A 24,465-nucleotide genomic window follows, 5' to 3' on the forward strand; every position below is an offset into this window, starting at 1 on the left:
TTATTATTATTAATATTATTATTACTAATAGAAAATATTTACATTATAAAATTATATCAGGGATAGATTTGATACAGATAACAAGTAGGAATAAATAATTACGTGAAATAGAAAAAGAGATCATGCACTGTATCTTAAGAATTAATTCAAAAATATTTCTTTTTTTCTTTGCTTTAGAGAATGCAACGAAATGCAAGATTATTTGATACATGAATCCTTCTCTCACTCTCTCTTTCTTTTTCTTTACGTTGATAAAGTGATTCATATGTTTGTTGTAAGAATAACACAAAATACGCAGTTGTAATTATTTGATATTTTCTAAGTAAGATAAAGCATTGCATGAGAGAAATTAATAATGATATTATTAATATAATTTCCAACGCTTTATTCTTAAAGATATATAAATATATATATTATATTATTATAGTATATTTATTATCAAGGCTGTATTAATGGATGTGTAAACTATGCAGTGGTACACACACAGGGGCCAAACCAAATAAATTTTTTTTAATTATTATTCGTGTTCACAAATATTTTTCATAATTAAAATTTTTTATCTCAAATTGAACAATATATATAGAAAATAAATATACTATTAAATATAATCTAATATTAATATAATATAATAATATTATACATATATATGAAGTGTAAAATATTCGAAATCGCATCTTATTACCAAAAAGCCAAGAAGTAGTGTTTGTTAAATGCATCATTTTGAGACTCTTAAAACGAAATAAATGAGAGCGTGTAAACGTTACAAAGTTGGCAGTATAGCATAATAATTATTATTAATATTATTACAAAGCGCTAAAGAACAAACAAACAAACAAAAAATGAAAAAAATGAATATAATATATATATATATAAAAAGAAATTATGAAAATTAAATAAAAGCGAGAGAGATTGCCATAATGCGGAGATATGGTCTGTGAACTTACCTTAATTAATATCTTTTTTTTTCTAACACGTGACATCTCTCCTTCTCTCAGGTATGTACATTACCGATTAGTTCGATCATGCAGCGGGCAGAGAGAGCAATGGACCCAGTAGATAACGTTATGAAATAAATATTCAAATCTTTCTCATGCGAACACACGATATAACAAAAAAAATTGTAACACAATATTCCTCCGCGAGAAACATTTCTTTTTTTTCTTTTTTTCATTTTATTTTTCTTCCATTTAAGAGAAATTTTTATCTTCCTTTTTTTTTGTTGTTTTTACTGTGAGAGATCATTCGTGAATTTGTAGATAATTATTTAGTGTGTATTACAAATTCAAATTCAACTAAAAAAGGATATGTGCTTACAGTATACAAATATACAGGGCGAGTTCGTTTTTTTTTTAAAAAAGTTTGACTAATACTTCAGGAAATCTCATAAAATAAATTTGTAATAAGACTCATGACAGTAAAAAGTTTATCTGTAAAATTATTTTCGTACTTTTTCGAAAGTATCAATCAATTCTTTTTCTTTGACAGCACCCTGTACAGATATATAGGTGTACGTATGAACACTCTCTTTGTTTAATCGTGATAACATTCATTTATTTAAAAGAAAATAAAAAAGAAGAGAGAAAAGTAATTGTTCTTTCTTTCTTTTTTGCTTTTTTTCTTTTAATATCCCTAATATCTTATAATCCAATAAAAAAAAGAAATTTGTGTAAAAAGGAAACCATGAAAAAAGAACGCGGACGCAGTCTAAAATGAACCGCGATAAAATGACGAAACCTAACAGCTAACGATGTTAATTGTTGTACAATTAATACTAAAAACTAAGAGTTGACACATTAGGTAACAACATGTTTGGACAATTAGATATTATATTAAATATTATTGTCTTGTACTATTAGAAAAATTGATTGAAAAATCATTTCATTAAAAAGAAGAAAAAAAAAAAGAAAACAGTCAGTGGCTCATTTATCGATTATTTCAATAATAATAAGTCATCTCTCTCTCTCTCTCTCTCGTTAGATCATTATTATTCGTTTCATTAATAAAAAAGTATTTGTTGATATATACGTTACAGAATTTGAATCGATATTGTATATATATATGTATATAATGTGCTAATAAAAATCACCGGTATAAAAGATCTTCGGATATACAATTGTATATCCATATTTTCGAAATAAATAATAAATAGTTTTTTTTTTTTTTTTTTTTAAATTAAAGAGGATAAAAATTATTCGCTTAAAATGATAAATCTTCCGCATTTAAAAAATACGATACCATGTTACAACACAATCTCTCTTTCTACCGCCAACAACGGATGGATATATGTGTAAGTATATATATGTGTGTGTATAATAAATTCTAACAGATTACACAAATACGCACACAATCTCGTTGACATATTTCACATTAACTAATTGGCTATTATTTTCTCATCTTCTTTATATGATGTATTTTCTATTTCTTATTTTGTTATATATTGTTTTCCATTCTTTTCTCTAATGTTGCATCGATCAATATATATACAGAGTGTTTCATTGAATCCTTCATTACTAGCGATCCATATAGGGGTCGTCCATGCAAAGGCCCGATATGAACGACTGACCGACCCATATAGGGGGTCGTACCATGCGATTATGCGTATGTACGAGCGAATTTATATGAAACGATATTCGTGGCAAAAGCATGCTGTAGCCAAAGGGTTAATGAAAACACCTTGTATATATATATATACACACACACACTATGTTGTTATTAAATGTTCGTAAAATTTAACGAACAATCGATTTAAAGCTCGATCCTTAACCATACAGAATACTGTGATAGGTATAATCGCAATTATCGTGATCGATTCATTGTGTTATACATTGTACATATGTATATGTACGTTATATTATATAAGAGAAAATATTATTTTAAAATATGATAATAAGTTAAATTATTAATGCGTGACCCTAATGCCTCTTTCTCTTTTTTTTTCTCTCTCTTTCTCCCTTTTCTGAAATATTATTATTAATATTAATATTAATGTTATTATTATTATTATTATTATTATTATATATATATATATATATTTTTTTGTTTTTTTTTTTTAATCGATCAATACTTTTCCGTCAAAAGTCCATTGCGATGATAAATATTAGTTAAATCTTTTTAATCGTATCTATGTAACGAATTACACGTCTCAGAAAAAAGTGCTTAATAATATAATTACTTTTGTTTATTTGTATGATTTTTAATGGCTTGGCAAACTCTTGGATAGAGAGAATAATTAGCTATCCTTAAATGATAAATGAGTATCCTTTAATGACAAAGGATAACAAACTAGAACCGTATTTAGCATAAAGTGCATTAAGCGCAACAGTGGTTGCAGTCTCATTTTCTATGGGACCACATTTTTTTTTTTGGAAAAAGCTTACACTTACATTTACATGAACAAGGATACATAAATGCAGACTAATATGATAATTAATTAATTATTTCGTTAAATAAATAAATAAATAAAATGTTTATGAATTTTTGCTTGAAGCGTTATATATAAGAATGTTGCGCCTATGGCATTTAATAATTTAAATACGGTTCTGTCAAAACAGGAGGAATAAATGAGATTTTGTTGCTGTTGCTGTAATATCTCCGGAAAGCAATGAAAAAATTAATTGCAATAAGAAAAAAAGGGATTTTAAATCGTCGTCGTCGTCGTCGTCGTCGTTGTTGCTGTTGAATTTTCCCAATTTTTTCCTCGAGTATTCGCGTTGATTGTTGTGGCAATGAAATGAGAGAACAATGGATTGGTACAATAAGCCTTGAACGGTACAGCTTCCTAATAAAATGCAAAAAAAGCGAACCTACCTTCTAAGGGTTATGTCCAGGATGACTCGAGAACAAAACTAGGAGATTTTTAGATAATCTTTTTGAGAAGTGGTACAAATGTTCGAACGTTATTGTTAGTAGAGAAAAAAAAAACAAAAAGAAAAAGAATAACAGAGATAAACAACGGCGCAGCACTGCGAAAATAAAATGCTAAATCGCATTCACTGTGCTCGATGATCAATTGTGTGTGTGAGATGAACAAAATAAAAAAAGAAGAGGAAGAAGAAGAAGAAGAAAAACGAGCTTCGAAGTAATCGATCATGACGATGAATGTTGCAGTGATTACGAAAGTGGTTAAAGAATAATTCATATATACTTTTTTTTTCAAATAATTTGTTCATGATCATTTAAAAATTTGAATAGCAAGTTACAAACATATTCGAACAATTGGAATCCACTTTTGTGATCACCGCCGACACAAATGATTTCCTCAGAATAATATTTGTTTGCTTTCTATTGAATCAGGCAAATGAATTCTCGATCGATCACTTAGAAGATTAATAACGAATTAATTTAAGCGACAAAATAAATAAATAAATAAAAAAAAAAAAGAACAAGACTCCCGCGAGAAAAACTTTGATCAAGATTGGAAAAATTGGTCCCCTTAGATTTATCTTGTTAAATATATATTTAACTATTTATTTCTTTCTTTCTTTCTCTCTTTCTTTCTTTCTTTCGTTTTCAGCATTCGACATGACACAACAATTTGGTGGCTTTCGAGGTGATTAGATTGTTGGTCACTGGTCTTAATTACTTTTGAGACCATGTACTATAATACCTTTCCTCTCGTATTAATCGTTGAAAAATCTAACGATAAAATACGAGAGATCTAATTTTAATATTCGAGATCATAAGAAAATGCGCGTTTGAAGACATCGTCAGGCATATTCTTTTGAAAATGAAAGCTTACTGTGTGTATGTTTTGGGATAATTTGTTATACACAGATAGCACATGTAATAATTAAAGGAAGGGGTGGTAGGTGCTACTCCTAGTCGGATACCTCGGTGTCGGGGTCGAGATCCCGCGTGGGGGTTGATGAACTGTTTGATGATGATGATGATGATGTGAGGGTTCCAGGTCGATGTGTTCTTCGAGGATCGAATGGGTCCACTACGATTTGTTCGGTACCTTTGATTTCTGCTCGACAAAATGGGCAACCTTGCCCTTCCGAATCCTATGGAAAGAAGATTATACCAAATTTATAATAATAATAATAATAATAATAATAATAATAATAATAATAATAATAATAATAATAATTTATATACTATTGTTTTAGTGTTCATTATTGGCTTGTTCAAAAAATTTGTGCTGTTGTTACGCGCAACAAGCAGGGTAAGTCAAGTATTTTTTTGTTCAGATTACAGAATTACAGGGTAGGTTAAAAAGGTGTGTAAAAAAATAATTGATTTTCTGAAACTTTTTGGACAATCCAATAAAACCCTTTGACAATACCTCATTATATAAAAATGAAATGTTTATATATATAGTAAAATAAAAAATACTGCTACCTGCCAAGCTGTGAGACATGGTGTACAAAGTAGATGTCCACAAGGTTCTATCCTAACATCCTTATCATGTTCCGCACAAATCTTACACAATTGGAATGTACTACCCATTTCGCAATACAGTTCATATTGTTCTGCCGTAACTTTAATGTGTTCTTCCGGTGTTGGTTGTACCGCCCACGTTAAATCCGGATTAATGTTACGACCGTCGGGAAATAAATAACTGGAATAACGTTTAATCATAATTCGCATAAGTTCATTCGAATTAAAAATACAGTTTTAGTTTTGATTTAATTGAATAATGTCGGAATAGTATTTTGTTGTTGTTGTTTTTACTTACAAGCCTTCCCGATAACCGTCTAAAAGTGCTTGACAAAGACTTTTATTGTGCGGTATTGTTTGAAGAATATCTCCGTCCGATGTGACATATCCGATTGCCCATTGACCTAATCTCGTGCAACTTAATCGAAATACGTAACTTCCAGGTTTGGCGATACAATATTTTTGCAATCGTGCTTTTACTTCGTCGTACGTGAGAAAGGCAACGTAACCGGGATGCGCCACAGCCAATATTTTCCAATTACGCAATAATGTCGACCATGGTTGAAATAATCTTTACGTTTGGAAAGGTAGAGAGAGAGAGCAAACAAATATATATGTAGTTTATTAACAATTAAAGTGTGTGCGATTATTTGTAAACAAAGTAAAATAAAAATTTGTTATTTACCTCGTAAACACGTCGAATTCGAAATTAGAAATGTAATCGTTGCACGTGAGATCTATCGTGGATTTCAATGCCATTGCTTGCAATCCAGAACTTATCTGATGAACTTGATTTAATTCGTGTCTAAATACCTTCCATGGGACCAATGTACTGTAACAATAAAATACAAACATTTACATTTTATTTCAATTTCTTTTATTCCAGCTTAAAAAGTTGCTTACAAATTATATTGGTTAGCAATTAAATGGGGGATCTATTTTTAGCGGCAAAAATACAATTTGAATATGACAGGACAGTATCGAAAAATTCCAGTACCCTGTTTCTCAAAACTGGAAATCGCAAAAAAAATCTTTTAATCGCAAAACTTTTCAAGATATACATTTTCAATGATATGAACTAAACAATTATCAAAGATTTCAACGATGGACCAAGAAATGACGCTTTCCAACTGACGTGTGATGTTCTTTGATATTTAATAACGTATTGTTTTGTAACTTGAGCATCCTTGATGTTTAATACCAGAGTCAAGGTTCGCAATATGTTCTTACGTTTTATTTTCTCACGCTTTACACCTGCTAGTGTTGAAAATAGTAGACACACTTCAAGTTTCGATCGAAACTTGAAACTAAAGGGTAAATCGTGAGATCTAATCAAATATTCTTTTGTGTATACTCTAACTTTAACATTCTCCAAGAAAAATAGTATTTTTTTATTATTATCACTTTGTACAACAATAAATTTGTATTAAAAAAGAAAAACAAAAAAGAAATAAAAGGAAAAATAATAAATGAATATAACATAAAATAAAAAAAAATTGTCTATAAATCCTTCACATCGATGCGACACGAGAATTCTTAAGCCTATTGACATTGTATTGGTCATTCTAAAGAAAATTGCTGTGTCACGTTGAACATATGTCGTTGGATTGCAATATGTCATCACTTTTTCGCAAATCAAATATTTAAGAAGGTAATCTTGACTTTTACCTTCTTCTTTCGACTAGGGAGGAATAATATACTACGTAGGCGTACATAAATTATTTGAAAAAAAAAATCAAATCGTTATTTAAATTAATACTTGGGATGAAATTAAATAATTTTAAATAGTATAATAAAATCGATATATGCGATATTAATAAAGGAAAGTAATATACAACGAGGAAAAGAACTATTATTTTTCATACGAGAAAATGATGAAAAAAAAAAAGAAAAGATAATATAATAGTGATAATAGAATATCAAAATGTATGCGATAACAAAAATATGATTTAAAATAGGTACGTTAGATAAGAAATTATAAAAATAATATCATCGACTGGAAACGAATTTAATATTTCTTTCGATTAATTTATTAAAAAGAGCTAAGAAAATATTAATAATAACTGTTTATATATATTCTGGGTGAAATCTATTTGATTGTGAGTTACTGACGGTTGATCATTCCTTCCTCTTATATCATTTTTCTCCTTCCTATAATCAGAGTAATATAAATGCGTACGCATTAATGTAATCGCGCAAATAATCATTTTCGATATTTTTATGGACAATTATTTTGGTCGTTTTTGTTGAAACTTAATCGTTGATTGATTTTTATTTTTGATTATTAAAAAAAACGCCATTTTGAATAATTGTACGTGAACGAAGTGATTACGTTACTGTTCTCGTGAAAATCGTCGCGCGCATTCGTCCTAACGGATTCCCACCCGGTTCCTAAACCCTCCTCCTACCCCTCACAACCCCGTATGCAGTTATTAGACCATAGTTGCTCATCGGTTTGTCAGTACGACGAAGAGAACCAATGCGACGTGATTGTGCTAGTGGTTATCTTTTACCCATAAGTGTTGTGCTACTTCTTGTTAGTATATTTTTTTCACATCGATCTTTCTTCGGTAAGAATAATATGTCAACAACGTGAGAAAAACGATCTGCCTTTTTTTTTCTAATAACAATATTAATTATTTTTAAATATCTCTACGAAGAGAGAAGAAAGGTGAATACACGAAATTTAATAGGAAAAACCAAGTCGGCTTCGACGTAGTAACGAAAGATATTTTAGTACATTCGTTGGTCGGATAGATGATGCGACGTGTTACGATCATGCGCGGTCGGTAACAAACTTTTTTACCGACTGTTGGAAAAAGAAAATATGTTTTCATTTTATCCCAGTCGATAATCATTAAATCAATTTCGCGATATTTATTATTGTCACTTTCTTCTTTTATTGTTTTAAACACTTTTATTTATATATTTAAAAATATAAAAAGAAATCATTTTTTTGTTGTAAATACACGTAATCATTCGAACTAATTCAAATATGAGAATGCAGTTTATGATATGAAAAACAAGGATGATATTCAAAAATGTATGTATTACGTATGCAGTACACATACATATATATACATATGTAGAAGTATATATGAAGAAAGAGAGAGAGAAACTAATGGAAAAGCATCGTCAAACGCCCAAGCTTTCTTTGAATTCCAAATTTTCTTTTAAACGAATTCAAAAGATTTCCTAAAAAGGGATTGGGGTTAATGTCGAATCTGAAACCAGTTAAATTAGAGTAGATATGCATATCATATATGTATGTGTTGTTATATATATGTATTGCATATGATTATGTCAAGAAATATATGATTTATCGTAGAATTGTTGTCAGATTTATGATACAATTGATAGCTGATTAATCACAATTATTCGTTTCTCAATGATCGGTGTATCGTACGAGTAAGGTTTGTTTCTAATGTATTTGAAAAAATCATTGAATTATAGTGATTAAGAATGTAATATATCGGTGACGCGATAGGTGTGCGTAATCTCTTGGAAAGTATCTCTTATCGGTTTACATCGATATTTGAAAAAGGCGGATGTGAAGATCCTGTTGTATGAACACGACCGGCGTGCCACCAATGAGTCAATCTTTCATAAAGAAGTTTTCTTTTTCTCAAAAAATACATTTCTAATATAACGATTTAATTTCATAAATCTAAACAGCAATCAACACTTTTAGCGATCACAATAATAATTGTTTTTTTTGTCGGCTTCACGATGCACTAATTTTCTTTTTAATTAATTATTATATCAATTTATATATATATATATATATAATTAATAATCATTCATTTAAAAAGTTCATTCTCAAGCTTAAAAGCACGAACGGAATAAAACATTCCGCATGGAGATCAGAGTTCTTTAAAAAAATCTAAAAAAAGAAAAAGTTAAGAAAGTATGATGAGTTCTTGATTGAAAGTTTGCACTACAAATTTCAGGAACACCCGTTACAAGTTAAACGCTCACGAATGGGAAAATGCATGCGATAAAAAAACTCGCATTGCTACCAGGAGCTTTCCCACTTCTCGTTCGATCCATAACAGGCACGTAAATTCAACGAACCCACATTTTTTTTTTATTTCAATGAATGAAAATAAACAAGGAAAACAAAAAAGAAGATAATCGTTCGGAGTGCATTTTAATCCCGAAAATAATAACCTTTCGTAATATTTAAAAAACTATTACTTGTTTTTTCGGATTATCCGATCGAAAAATAGCTAAAATGAAAATTAAAAATAAAATGTAATCGAGTTCACGAGAAAAACAATAATAGGAAAAAAATGGAAGGAATTTAAACTCGTTAATTTTCCTCCTAATTCTAACGTTGAAATTTATGTTTGTTAATATTCCGTGAACACGATTACGTTTTGTATATAAATTCTTTCCTTTCTATTTACTCGCATACACCCCCTCTGCTAAGCCATAAATAACAAATGCCATGAATTCCACACACACACACACACACACACATGTGCACGCAAAAATTCAGAAAACCAGTGTGTGGTTTTGTAGAACGCACTATCATACACTTATAGATGTGTTAGCGTGTTTGTTTAAATTTCAAAATATGACTAACTATTATATTAAACGAGTTTAATATAACAAGGGTTGATTTTTCCAAACAATTCTTTCGATGCAGAATTTAATTTCTTGTTCTTGCATAAAAAAAAATATGTAGTGCTATAAAAAACGTTTCAGAAAAAAGAAAAAAAAGATTTAATTTTTTCTTAATTCTTTCGAGTTAAATTATTTCTTTTCGTTTGAATTTTGTAGCTGTTGAAAACATGAGTGGAAACCAGGATTACAAATCGGCTAAATCGATTTACGATTTTACAGCTGTTTCCATTAAAGGCGAAGAAGTTCCTCTGTCAAAGTGAGTATTCTTCTTTCTTTCTTTCTTTCTTTCTTTCTTTCTTTTTCTTTCTTTTTCTTTTCTTTTTTTTCTTTTTTTTTTTTATAATTCAATCATAAAATATACAATTCGTTTTTGTTAAATGTTTCGTTTTGAAAATCCTGTTCTTTATTTTTTTTTTTAATATAATCGAATATAATCTAACAAACGAGTAGGATCACATGTAATATAATTGAATTTTTAATTTGTTAAATTGTATAAATATTTTATTATATAAATTGTGTTTAAAAATCATTAGGTATGAAAATCATGTTTGCTTGATCGTAAACGTGGCTTCGAAGTGCGGACTAACTGCGACGAACTACAAGGAATTGAATGAACTCTACGACGAGTACGCCGAATCCAAAGGTCAGTGAGCGAAAGTTTAAAACACAAATCAGTTTAAACGACGACGACGACAAGCCCAAGTTATGAAACAGAAAGAAAGAGAGAGAGAGAGAGAAAAAGCAACGATCCGTTTTAAATTGAACATACACTTGCATATTTACAAATTTTTATCTTCCTCTTCTTTCACAAACTTATTTTTATCTTCCTCTCCTTTCACAAACTTATTTTTATGTTTTATCAACTCGCAATTTTATATACTCTCATTTCTTTTTCTTTTTTTCTTTTTTGGTTTTTATTTAAAGAAACAGGCAACAAAAATGTGAGCGTGGATATCTTAAAAGTTAATCAAAAAGGGGATGGAATTGATTCTCGAAATTATTTAGAAACTTTTGATTTACCTTTACCAAAAGTACAACTTTTGATTGTGTCATATTGTCGTTTAAAAATGAATCATCAATGATTCCGAATACTATACTATCGAATCATTATTTATTATTTATTAGGTTTACGTATCCTGGCTTTTCCATGTAATCAATTTAATGGCCAAGAACCTGGTACTAGTGATGACATTTGTAGCTTCGCTGACAGACAAAAGGTAAATCCGATTTCTCTTTATTATTAAATTATTTTTATTTTATTACTTTTTTGCAATTTTTTCATATACTATTAAAATAATATTTAATATTTAGTTCATTAGATAATTTATTTTTAAACAAACTATAGATATGATGTATTAACGTTAATAATCGTATTTTATTACTTTTATTAGGTGAAGTTTGATTTATTCGAAAAAATAGACGTCAACGGCGACAACACTCATCCTTTATGGAAATATTTGAAAAAGCACCAGGGTGGTACCTTCGGTAATTTCATCAAATGGAATTTCACAAAGTTCATCGTCGACAAGAAAGGACAAGTAGTCGAACGTCATGGCCCTAACGTCGATCCTAGCAGCTTGAAGGAAAATCTTGAGAAATATTTTTAATTAATAAAAAAAAAAAACAAGAAAAAAAAAAGGCTTTACTACGTTTATCTTTGAGATTTGTCATATCAAAGAAGCATTTATAACGTTTCGCATGAAAATATATCGAAGATTTACGTATATTTAACTTTTTACTTTCATGCAAACAGATTTTTGTTTTTTTTGTTTTTTTTTTTATGCCGATATTTGCACAATGATTACGTTTATTATCGTGTTAATTAGTTAAAACAGCTTCCATTTCTATAGCGGCATGTAGACTCTGTTGCTTATTTATTATTAATATTGTTTAGTGTGTTATTAAATGGTAATAATCCTTTTTTCACGTATGATACGCGTTTGATTTTTACAATAGATATAAATGTGATATCACGGATAGACTTATATGAACAAATAAGTTTTTTAATAAATGATATATATATATATATCAACTCGTTTTAAAATTATTATCTCGTAAATTAATTTATTCAAAATTTCAAACAAGCTTATCACTTACGTTTTATATATATTTATATTATACTATATATATATTATATATATTATATATATATATAACAAGAACACTTATTTGAACAATCTTTTATCTTTTCATAAATATTATTACCTCTACACAAATTATATTCACAAATGATTCTATCGTTATTGTATAATTAAAACAAAAAATTGTATAATCAATGTTACTAGTAGCTGATACTTAGAAAATAATGACGAACATATTTTTTTCTATTTCACCCTATTTATAACAATTACAAATAAAAATTTGTTCCAAATAATAATCAACTGGTTCAATTTGAAATATCTCTTAAATATGCGAATAGTAAATTTCACTTGTCATCGAATAATATTTTTTGATGTTTATAGTAATCTATATAAAATAAATAAATATTATCTACTTATATATGCACGTTTTTAAACGATCTATTTATAAAAATTGGATTTAAATTTAAGAGAAGATGTGTATCATTCAAATCTTGTTTCCTTTTAATAATAGAGGATAATAAATATGTGTTATGTTATTAATTATCATTTTTATAAGATTATTAGCACAACGTGGAACAAAAAAAGACTTAGGAATAAAATAAGAGAGAGAGAGAGAGAGAGAGAGAGAGAGAGAGAGATAAGAAAAGTTTTATATTCATAAAACTCGTATTGTACTTGACACTGACTCACCCTTAATTAATTACGCGTTGGGAGTAAAGTCGTTTATTTCATTTTTATATTCTTTACGACAATGACACAACAGTGTACATTTCCAGGGGGTTCTCCCACGCTCTTTCTTTTTATAATTTTAATAAGCTCTAAACTCTGTTATCCATTCAACGATGGTTTATGTTTTTCTTCCTTATAAGAATGATCTATTTCGAGAAATAAGAAAAATGAGAAACTGTTCTCAATTTGTAACTCTCATTTTTATAATCCTATATTTTTTTTCTTTCTTTCTATCATCATTCAATTCTCATTTTCATTCTATTCATCATCTCTTGTTGTTTCATTCATCAAATATATATGTATAGGTTTTTAGTAACGAAAAAGTTAAACGTAACATACCACCCTGCCAATTTTTCTTTCACTTTGAACAAATATTATTGAATCATTATTAAATGCAACGCGCGCATAATTTTGTACCCCCCCCCCCCCGAATTCGGTGTTAAGTATCAAATGAAATGTTTATTAAATTAACGTGAATGATTTTGATTTCGTTTTTTTAGTTCGAATTAAAATATTGTCTTGAAAATACTTCGTTGATCGATATAAATCGGATTAATCCTATTTAATCGTAAATAATTTCTTTATTAATTCGTTGATATATATATATATATATATATATATATTTTTTTTTAAATGGCCAATTAAAAAGATTCGTCACTTTGCCGGTAAACATGATCGATAGTGTGAATCGATACGTCAAGAAAATGATTTATACGATGCAGTTTAATCTACTTGCTTAATCAAAGATTAACTTCCTATCTCGAGGACGTGACCTCGATTACGCCAGCTCGAAAACGTTCCTCCTCCCCTCCTCCTCCTCATCGTCCTCTTCCTCCTCCTCCACTTCCATCACCCGTTGAAATCGTAAATGAAAACAACACTGCATGATATCGTACAATCTTATTCGAACTATTATAAAATCGAACGTCCATTTCCGTTTAACAAATCATTTCTTTAACATCTTTATTCTATAGCAAAATTTTATGATAAATTACTTCAATGATTGAAATTAAATGAATGATCTTGAAAGAAAATTTGGGATTACAGAGATGTCATGTTTCGTTTGATACGATATCAATTAATTCGAAATGTGATTTCTCGATGAAAATTTGATTTTGTTGCATCTAACTTAAGTGTGAAACGTAATAAATTTGTTTTTTTTTCTTTTTTATTTAATTACCATTATAATTATATTTTGTTTGTTTGACCTAAAGACAAAGTGAGTATTCGAGCGTATACTTTTAACGTATGAAAACACAAAGCTGCGATATACTACTGCTATAATTAGTTGTCCTTGCTTGCGTCAACTGATCCGGCCCCGCTCGGACTCCATTCATAGAATGCAACTTTTCTAACGAGCCATCGGTATGATGATGATAATGATGATTATACTACTTTTCATTTAACATATTTAATATGTTACGTATACTACGTATTTCTATATACTATAAGTAGAGTAATGTAAATGACTATATACATTTCTATATAATACACATATGATTACTACCAAGAAAAAGTTTGCAATTTTTTCAGAATGTTTTGTATAACAATGTAATGCATTGATGAATATTACAAATGATCTATAAATATCAGCAGGTCGAATTATGTTTGAACAAAATTCTTTAGCATCTTTTTTAAAGTCAATAATGTTCAAATATTCTGTTTTTTTTGCTTTGAATATAGAGAATGATATCCAAACTTTTGATAGGTAATGTATTTATATACTAAAATATATTTTATATACGTTCAATGTGTTAGTAACTCACACACTGATTGCAAGGGCGAAACCAATAATTGATCGAAGTTGAAAAAGGGGTATTGAAGGTTTCAAGCAAAAAAAAAAAAGAGAGAAAGAGAGAGAAAAAATCAATTTCTACCTATAGTCAAGCCTTACACACTATAGTATAAAAGCATTCTCCCTTTCTATAGTAAATGCTAGATTCAGAGATACCAGGTAGAATGAAAAATCCACGTTGAAATTTACTTTGCAAACGTATATCAGGAAAATGGTTTTTCTTTTTATCCCTAAACAAATCTTTTCTTTATCCTTTCATCTTTGAAATAGATCTTTTCTATCGATCACGAGCATGAATCATCCTAACAGCTTTAGCACATATTGTTAGCGCAACAAAAAATTAACAAAAGAATATTTCTTTTTAATATATCTATGTATATGGACGCACGTGTGTACTTTATAAAGATATATAAGGACAACATTAATTATTATTATTAAAATAGAATTATTTTTTATTCATTGTCAGTGATAAAACTCGTAGAGTAATTGTGCGTGTGTGTGTATGGTCAGAAATCTTGAACAAATTTCAATTACAAAATGACTTATTTCTCGTATCTATAATAAAAAAAAAAAGATATAGTGTTTTATATAATGTATAATATATTATTATTATTATATAATTATATAATAAAATTGTATTATTTACTTTTAGTTCGCAAAGAATGTCACGAATACATTGTACCCTCATATCCACATCTCTCTCTCTCTATCTTTATTTATTTAATAAAATATTTATTTTATTAATATCAGATAATTTTATCATATAATACACCTACGTGTATAAGATAACACGAATGAAATGTTACACCTTAACCTTTAAAAAAAAAAATACCCACACACTCACTCGTACATTACATACATACACGTATCTGCATTTCTATTCATATTTAATTATATTTTTCTAAACGATTTACTTCAACGCGACGACCAAATGAAAGAGATTAAAAACATTTAGAAATAATGAAAAGCACGCTATTTCTTCAGTCCTACGTTCGTTTAATATAACCTACTCCTATTATTTTCTATTAAGTACCTATCTTTTTTTTTTTTTTTTATTTTATTTTCCTTAATTTTTACATTGTGAGCGTCCCTTTCGTAATTAGTTCTCTATTGAAGATTATGAAAAAGTTTGGATCTTTGTGTGTGTATGTGTGTTTGTAGATTTTTTTTTGTTATGTAGACTCTCTCTTTCTCTTATATGTAACATAAATAAATTATACTGCGCACCTTGGTCGGTCGATAAACAGGAGAGACTATCGTGTTCCTATAATTAGCACTGATGACGCATCTAATAATTAGTATCGGATCCTAAATGTATTTTAAACGTACAACGTAAGCTCCTGTAATTTTCTCTCCCTCTCTCTTTCGTTTTTGTTTTATTATGAAATTTGAAATAGAAAATAAAATCAGTCTATATGTATATACATGTCTATATGTGTGTGTTGGTGTTTATGTGCTATATAATTTTATACTAAATAGTTTTTTTTTTATCTTTATAATGAAATGAAGGTAAAAATCAGCACGCGTAGGCGTTCTAAGGCGTATCAATCTATAAAAATTTCTATTTAAAATTATTAGTATTGAAATATATATATATATAAATTAAAAAAAAAAAGAAAAGGAAAATTATTACTCCGGGGGTGGATTGAAAAGTTTTGAGCTTTAACGAAAAAAAATGAATGTTTCTTTCCCAAAAATATAAACGCGAGTTTGACAGACAAAAAAAAGTGGTTTTTCTGTTTTGGAAAGTTTTCGAACAACCCACACGTGTACATCTGTGAATATAGGAGAGAATGTACTTTAACGATATATTAAATAAATATTGTCAAAGTTTAAACAAAAAACATGAATATTGTAACTGTGTTTTTGACGTATGCGTGTATTTGTTCTAAATTTGAGTGAAAGAATTTTTATTCTTTTTCCTCTTTCCCTATTTGTTATTAATTAAATTTAATCAAACAAGAAAAACGTGTGGAAAAATATTCTTATTGTATAACAAGTATCGTTTATATCATCTTTTTTTCACAATCTATAATATCTTGTTTATGTAAAACGTTGTTTAAATAAAAATATATCCGACGTAAAATGTCAGTGGAACGAACGAGCAGAATAAAAATTTCAAGGATGCTTCTTTTATTTCTTCTTCGTCCTTTTTTTTCTTAAGGTATTCATATTATATTAGAATTTATTCAAGCGATAATACTCTTATTGATTCTCCCTTTCATTCTATTATGTGTAATATTTAAAAGCATCATTATAATGTAATATTTTTATGATAAACGTATTATTGCTTTTTTTGTTTTTAAAAAAAGAAAAGAAAAGAAAATAATTATTTTTATAATGCACGGCGTGCCTTCGTCGAAACAAGAGGAGGAAGAGTAGAAGAAGAAGGAGGAGGAGGAGGAGGAGGAGGAGGAGGAGGAGGAGGAAGGGGAGAAGATCCATTCATTCGTGTGGGTAACTAACGTTTTATCTTTTTTATCGAGTTACCTCATCAAAGTAATATACGTGGTATATCCTCTGGCGTGGGCGTGTGCCATCTATTTGACATTTCGACTATATAAATGAACTATAAAAAAAAGAAAAAGAAAATGAAACCAACTAACAAAAGGGTTTAATTTAATCAACCATCGATAAATCTCGTTAATCATTTAAAAATATACAAATCGTTGACAATTTTATTATCTGTTAATTAGAAGCTCGACTGTTATTAATTCTTATCGTTATAATAGCAATAATAATAATAATCATGATAATAATATACTTTTCATTATATTCTTTCATTAAATGTTTATAATTTAGATTTATCGTAACAGATTTGTGGGAATATTTACAAAAAAAAAAAAAAAAAAAAAAAAAAAAAAAAAAAAGAAAACTGAACAAAAGAATGATTTAAAATTATTCGAAGAATTTAATGTTGTTGTTCTTCTCACCCTTTTCCTTTATTTATTTTTTTTCTTGTTCTATTTCACTTGACTACTACCCACCCTGTCTACCAAAGAGAAGAAATCCTTGCGAGCGTTAGGGAAGAAGCCAACCCTCGTGGCGTATTTCAACCCCCTTAAAGAGCATTACTTTACAGTGACAAAGAACGTAGACAGTGAATTCTTGACATCGTTCGTCTGTTCTGCCTAGACTATGGGGAGTGAGGATGGGGGGATAAACGTAAACGGTAAGGGGAAAGGATAGACGATTTAACTGGAAATTTCAAATTATTTTCGAATAAAAACGGCAAGTCACGAGCTCCTAAGGGTAACACATCCTATCATAGTGATGAGAATTCCTAAGGTTTAGAAACTATAACTAATTTCAACATAGTTAAACTAAACACATCTAAAAACCTTTTATTTTTCATTAAATTCTTATATCGCAAAAAAACAAATGTATAAATATAAATACAATTTACGATTTACGATGTTCTCAAAAGTAATATAACGAATGGATATTTTGTTTGAAAAATATTCAACAAAATTTGTATGTTATTAAATATATATATTATAATATGATGATATATTTTAATCCAATCACAAAATGAATATAAAAATAATACTAAATAATATTCCCACTAATTTTCTTGATTCAATTTACAATTGCATATTTTTTGAATCAAATTTCTATCTTCCCTGTAATGAAAAAAAAAAAGAAAAAGAAAGGTCTACGTGTTATCTGCACAGGGTGATATCCTAAGGACTAACTTTATTCAAATTAAAAGAAAAAAAAGAAGGGAAAAAAGGTTAAAAAAGAAAAAAAGGGTGGATGTAATCCGATATTAAGGATTTGTCTGTCTGCACGTCGACGACCGTGAAACCTTTTGAACCCCATTTACGATCCAACTTGCATGATTCTGCGTGATATGTTTATCTCTCTCTCTCTCCCTCTCTCGCTCTCTCTCTCTCTCTCTCTCTTTTTCTCACGAAATCATTTAATATATATAATATAGGTCACGGTAAGAAAATGAATCCGGTGTAAAAGTTTCGATGCGTTTTTCCTCTCTCGTTCTTTCAGCACGTCGTTGGAGTAGTAAGCAGCAGCAACAACAGCAGCAACAAAGCTCTTTCTTTAATAGACTCACGTATATTCGTTCATATATGTATATATATATAACGTGCCATTATGTATACATATAAAGTCATAGCCATAAACGTGAAACGATTTCTCTACGTACGATCCTTGTGCACGGATCCGTTTTTATGCGACCTTGTGTACGAGAGATTCTTGCGTAATATTAAAAGGAATTAGGATGATATATAATCAATAAATATATATATAATAATAATAATACGAGATATGTGTGTGTCTAAGTTTGACAGTAAAATCTCAGACACCGTGTATATAATAAAAAGGGAAAAAATTATAAAAATTTATGATATAATAAATAATACATAAATCTAAATTAAAAATCATTATAAATATACTCTATTTGATATTAATCATAAATATTAAATATACAATATTTTAAATGCATTGATAAATCATAAATAACACATGAATCCAACTATTAATATATATATATTTCTTAATTTTATATCAAAGAGAGAGAGAGAGAAAGTAATAAATTTTCCCTTTCTATTTTCTAATAATAGAAAGACGAGTATATGGAATTATTATAGTATTTCATAAATATTTATAGAATCTATTATACGTGAGAGATCCTCTTTCTCTATTACATATTATAAATAAGATATGTGCCCCCTCTGTGTCTTCCTTTCTATCTTTCACTCTTATTAACTTATTGAATGGGTATTATAAATTCAGTTTAGTATTATCGAACACAAGAGAACATGTCTAATGTCAAATTTTAATAAAGATGTCAGGATTCTCAAAGCATACTATATACCTCCCTTTCCTCCCATTCATTCTTTCTCTTTCATTTTCATACTCGTATGAACTATCTTTCTCTTTCTCTCTTTCTTGCTCGTTGTTACTTGGAATACTGTAACGTTAAATCCTTTGATAGGAATTGGCATAGTTAATTTCAATACAGATGGGGCATGAAGGATAAATGAAATTGGAAGGAAATAAGTTCGGAAGGTGTTATATATGTGAAGACAGTTAAGAGTACGTCTCTTTCTAGGACAAATCGGTAAAAGGAATACCACATTCTACGTCCATTCAGTTCTATTTCAGGAAATGTATTTGTACTCGTTCACTTACTCACTCATACACTTATTCATTCACTCACTTACTTACTTACTTACTTATATACTCTTTCTATCTCTCTCTTTCTTTCCATCCTACTTTATTTTTCTCTTCAGTTATCTTGACTACATTCACGGATCTACTTACTTTCTTTTTCTTCTACTTTTCTATATCTTTCTACCCACTTGCTGTGTTAGAAGTTGTTTTCTCTTGAACATGGACAAATACAGAAGAGGAAACTGTTCGTTCTCTTTCTGTCCGTTTTTTTTTTTTTATTTATATGTATATAATATTTATCATTCTTTTCTTCTTTTTTGTGTATGTGTGTGTGTGAATATTTAAAAAAAAAATATATATATATATAGAAAGAATCGAGTAATCAGGAACTAAGTTTCAGGAAAAAGCATGGAAACAATATGAGAGGTTTACAATCTATATAAAATGTATATTTAGTCTTTTTTCTAAATGCAAGTCCGTTTACTTGGCCAACATACTGCAAATAAATAAATCAATCTATCTATCTATTCATAAACAATTTTATCTTTTCTAATATTTGCAATGAAAATATTGAATATATGAAAAACAAATACACGTACGTTGAAGAATATTTTTCGTTATTTTTTCTTTTATGTTATTTTCATTAATCCTACAAGCATCTAATCTGATATATTTTTTAGAAGGAAACATCAATTACAGGTCCGGATATGAGGATACTAAAAATAATCGATTGCATATAATATTATACCAACATATGCACGAAGAATAAATACCTTTTAATATTAAGAGATATCATTTAAGAAAGATAATCGAATAAGAAACAAACAAAAAAATAGTTCAATATTTCTAGAGTACACTTTAAAAAGTTAGTAGATTTTAATTATAACAATTTAATACTGTTCTAGTACTTGTTCTCTATTACTACTAGTAGCTCTAGCATCACGTCAATTCCATGATCGACCGAGTTTTCATCGCGTGGGTGGTACCATCCGAAAAAGTATACATATATAGCACTATTATCTATAGATAGAAATGTAGTATGAAAGAGTGGTAAATGTATGGGTGTGTATAAGAGTGTGTATGCGTGAGAGGAAGAGATTATGAGAGTAGAATTAAATAAAAAATAAATAATAAAAAGAATAAGATTAACTTTTCGATTACTTTGGGGTTAACATTTTTCGTAAAATTGACCTCATTCGAGAAAGAAGTTCTATCTCTCTCTCTTTCTTTCTTTTTCATTCACTCTTTTTTTTTCTTTATGTCATTTTAACGTCGACGTCAATGAGGTCAAGGAAAATAAAAAAACGCGGTGACAAGGAAAAGACGAAGGGTAGAAATACGGGCACGTCTTCTTCTTCTTATTCATCGGTTTTTCTTTCCTTTTTATCTTTTTATATTTTTACCTTTTCCTTTTATTTTATTCTACACTACCTAAAAATATCTTCTATTAACTCTATCACTTTATCTAATCACGCGTGTATAAAAGTTTCGAAATGTTGGAACAAAATTTTCACTCCTCTCTCTGTCTCTCTAATCTTTTTCTTTTTTTAATAAATTTAAAATGATCTCCTCAAAAATGTTTCTATTTTTTTTTTCTTTTTTTTTTTTACAAGAATTAACGTTGAGCACAAGTTTTCGGCCTCAGCGGGTCGAAACTTTGTAAACTTGTTTTTCGATAAAATTACGAAGTATTGAGGAAGGAGTAATTAAATATTTCTTATAATTATCTTTTTTGATACCCTCTATAAGAATTTATTCTTGAAATTATTCGTTTGAAAAGATTTCTTTCTCTCTTTTTTTCTTTTTTAATAAAAAAAGAGAAAGTCGAATATACGTAAAAGGATTGATGGAAAGAATCGAGACCTTCCAATCAGTCTTTCTCTCTTTGACAAGGACTCGAAACGTCCGTCAGGAAAAGAAAAGCTTTATCGATAAAGCTCACCTCTTCGTTTCACGTCGTTTCACGTCGTTTCTCATCCTTCTCATCCCTTCTCATCCCTTCTTATCCTTTTTCTAGATATCCTTTATCTATCATCTGTCCTATTTCTGAATTGACAAAGCTTAAATTTGTGCTTGACAAAATATCTTGTCTATCATTATTCCTATCTCCAATTTATTTTATTTTAATTTCATTTAGAGAACAAGAGGGGGAAAAAAAACAAAAGAAAAAGAAAAGGAACGAAATATTACTAGAAAATTAAGAATTTAATATTATCTTGAAAAAAAAAAGAATCAAATAAAATAACACACGAATAAGATACTACGTTACGAATCTAATCGGTAAAAAATAAAATGTATTCTATAACAATAAATAAAGAAGTATTGCAACAATATTACGAAAAAGATGAAGAAAGAGATGACTCTTCCCCTGTCCTGCCCCCAAAAAAAAATAGAGAAAAATGTACGAACGAAAGATCATTTCCTACGTGAAAATCGGACATTTAAATTTCTATCAAAATAAAAAAAAGAAAGGGATAGAAAGAGGAAGAGAAAAGATCCATGAAGTACTATTTCTATGGAGGACCCCGTTGGCATCGACTGCAGACTCGTCGAGCCAATGAGAGTAGTCGAAAGCTTGCACGTCGATAAGTGTACGACAGACGGGGAAGAGGAGGAGGAGGAGGAGGAGGAGGAGGTGGAGGAGAAGAAGAAAGAGAAGGATGATGATGATGAAGAAGAGGGGGGAGAAGTGGAAGGGATGACGATGACAACGATGACAACGATGACGTCGATGACACCAAGAGGAATGATGAGATGAGGGGTAAGGGGAGGAGGTTTGGGGAGAACCTAACGGGAGAGGTGAAGAAGCAGATAAAGAGGGGAGGGTGAGGAGGATACTACTATTCCTTCTCCACCACCACCACCACCCACTTCCAGCATCTCTATCTCCTCGATTCGTGCAGCTCTTGGTAGTTTAATTCGCCTTAATCGCAACGTCACGACCCCTTCCTTCCGCTTTGGCTCACGTCCGGATGCGAGTTTAACTCGGACGGCTAGCATAGCCGGGAAAAGGGTGAGAGGGCAGGAGGAAACTCTCCAGTCGGTTCGGTACTACTACTACTACTACTACTACTACACTACTACACTACTACTACTAGTTTCGTCTAGTATGTTATTATATTATATTCGTTATAATTATTCAGAAACTTTTTTTGTCCCTGATTTATAATGAAATATAATATTATATTAACTGATATCTCTTATGGTACACTGACTGATTAGAAACTAGTAGAGAATGTTGTTGTTTTAAAATCGTTGCGTTTACATTTCTAACATTAAAGACAACATGATGAATCGTCAAGATCGATGAATGATCAAGATTCTTCTGATAATAATGACTCCGAAGAAAATACTTGAAAGGTCTTGCTTGTTATTTCTCGATGTTTTATCGTTCAAAACGAAGAAGTATAATGTCATCCTTGATATTTGATCTTTATCGTCATCGCTCAAGGTACTATTTTATTAACCCCCTAACCGCGAAAGAGATGCATCAATCATTTTTCTATAATGCATCCGTAAAGATTCTTTCATAAATAATTTTGTTCTTTTTACACTAACTCTGATAATACAAGTAAACATTTCTTATCGGAATACTATGTGGCAACACGTTGATTTGAAATTATATAATATATATATAAATAAAACAAGATAAATTATAATAAAAATATTTTGAAAAATATTCGTTATTTTCCTTATTTCTTTTATTCGTAATATTAAAACGCTAACTATGCAATTCCTATTGAGCATAACATTTGAACAAATTTAGAACGACTTAATGGCACTTGTACAAAGAATGAAATTCGAGTATCCGCAACGCAATGCATGAAAATTTCATTCACGACAAATTATATATTGCACATATATGCATAAAATGTGGACCGGGTATTGTTGCGGTTGGTATTAGCGATGTTGCATATGTTCTTTCCCGTAACTTTTTTTTTATTTTTATAGTCTGTTTGTACTTCGTAATGCGTCGGACAACAACAACTACCCGACGAAGAACCGAAATGTCAAATAAGTAGCCTCGAGCGTATTTATTTTTGTTTCATTTCCATTTGTCAGAAAAATATTACAATATTCTGCACGTTGCGAAAAGTTTAATTATTTTCTTCCTTTTGAAAAATTGTATTTACGAAAGAAAAAAAAAGAAAAATGAAAAAGATTAATAAAAAAAATGTAATATAAAAGTAAAAATAAATTTCATGACAATAAAATGATATAAATATCTAAGCACAAATACACAGAAAAAAATAATAAATAATTATAAAAATTACCTAATTCTCTTTTGGTCTCCCCTTTTTCCTTGTAATATTACATCATAAATATAGTTACATCAAGTATATATTACATATGACTGTGTAATAATTTCAAGCTATTTAAATAAAAGTCATTGTCCTACGGGAGAGAAGAGCAGTTGATTAATCTGAAAGAATCACACGTCTTAAATTACCCACAGGGTATATTCTTTCAGGAATCGAATTAATGTCCCTGTTGGACCGGATGTAACCTGCGGGCTATAGTTTGGCTCTTGAGGAGAGAATGCACGACGAAACATGCCGGAGATATGTCAACGATTGTATGCTACTATACCATCATAGCCCAGTCAATAAGAGGTGAGGGAAAAACTTTCAGGTAGAAGTTCTCGACAGTTTGATACAAAGGTAATTCGACGTCGCTGAATCGAATGGTGCTAATTTTTTTGCAATACGATGTGGC

At 29.3% G+C, this 24,465-nt stretch overlaps 2 protein-coding genes across 4 annotated transcripts in view; one reads left to right on the forward strand and one right to left on the reverse strand.

Annotated features, from left to right (window-relative positions):
- Positions 1-24,465, reverse strand: part of LOC106788578 (E3 ubiquitin-protein ligase CBL-B) — a 43,039-nt gene that overhangs the window by 2,070 nt on the left and 16,504 nt on the right. Inside the window, exons 2-5 of the mRNA XM_014751975.1 lie at positions 6,065-6,211; positions 5,678-5,950; positions 5,338-5,560; positions 4,830-5,003 (exon numbers count right to left, since the gene is read on the reverse strand). Coding sequence (XP_014607461.1) covers positions 4,830-5,003; positions 5,338-5,560; positions 5,678-5,950; positions 6,065-6,211 — 817 coding nt within the window. The remainder of the gene's footprint in view (positions 1-4,829; positions 5,004-5,337; positions 5,561-5,677; positions 5,951-6,064; positions 6,212-24,465) is intronic.
- On the forward strand, positions 7,826-11,632 carry LOC106788577 (probable phospholipid hydroperoxide glutathione peroxidase). Of its 3 annotated transcripts, XM_014751972.1 has the most exons (6): positions 7,832-7,949; positions 9,330-9,434; positions 10,165-10,264; positions 10,542-10,651; positions 11,134-11,225; positions 11,400-11,632. In XM_014751972.1, the coding sequence occupies exons 2-6, from the start codon at positions 9,368-9,370 to the stop codon at positions 11,613-11,615; spliced, it is 585 nt and encodes a 194-aa protein (XP_014607458.1). In that variant the 5' UTR covers positions 7,832-7,949; positions 9,330-9,367; the 3' UTR covers positions 11,616-11,632. The 3 variants fall into 3 exon arrangements, with proteins under 3 accessions (XP_014607460.1, XP_014607457.1, XP_014607458.1); XM_014751974.1 differs by lacking the exon at positions 9,330-9,434 and having other exon boundaries at positions 7,826-7,915; XM_014751971.1 differs by lacking the exon at positions 9,330-9,434 and having other exon boundaries at positions 7,830-7,949.

Source organism: Polistes canadensis, unplaced genomic scaffold (genome assembly GCF_001313835.1).
Source record: "Polistes canadensis isolate GaletaPanama2010 unplaced genomic scaffold, ASM131383v1 scaffold_144, whole genome shotgun sequence".
NCBI lineage: Eukaryota > Metazoa > Arthropoda > Insecta > Hymenoptera > Vespidae > Polistes > Polistes canadensis.

What these genes read in the sequence shown, in the direction of transcription:
- LOC106788577 (XM_014751971.1), top strand. Translation starts at nt 7,859, where the DNA reads ATGCGACGTGATTGTGCTAGTGGTTATCTTTTACCCATAAGTGTTGTG. An exon ending in CGAGTACGCCGAATCCAAAG is followed by an intron (nt 10,652 to 11,133) that starts GTCAGTGAGCGA and finishes ATTATTTATTAG; the next exon opens with GTTTACGTATCCTGGCTTTT. An exon ending in GCTTCGCTGACAGACAAAAG is followed by an intron (nt 11,226 to 11,399) that starts GTAAATCCGATT and finishes TACTTTTATTAG; the next exon opens with GTGAAGTTTGATTTATTCGA.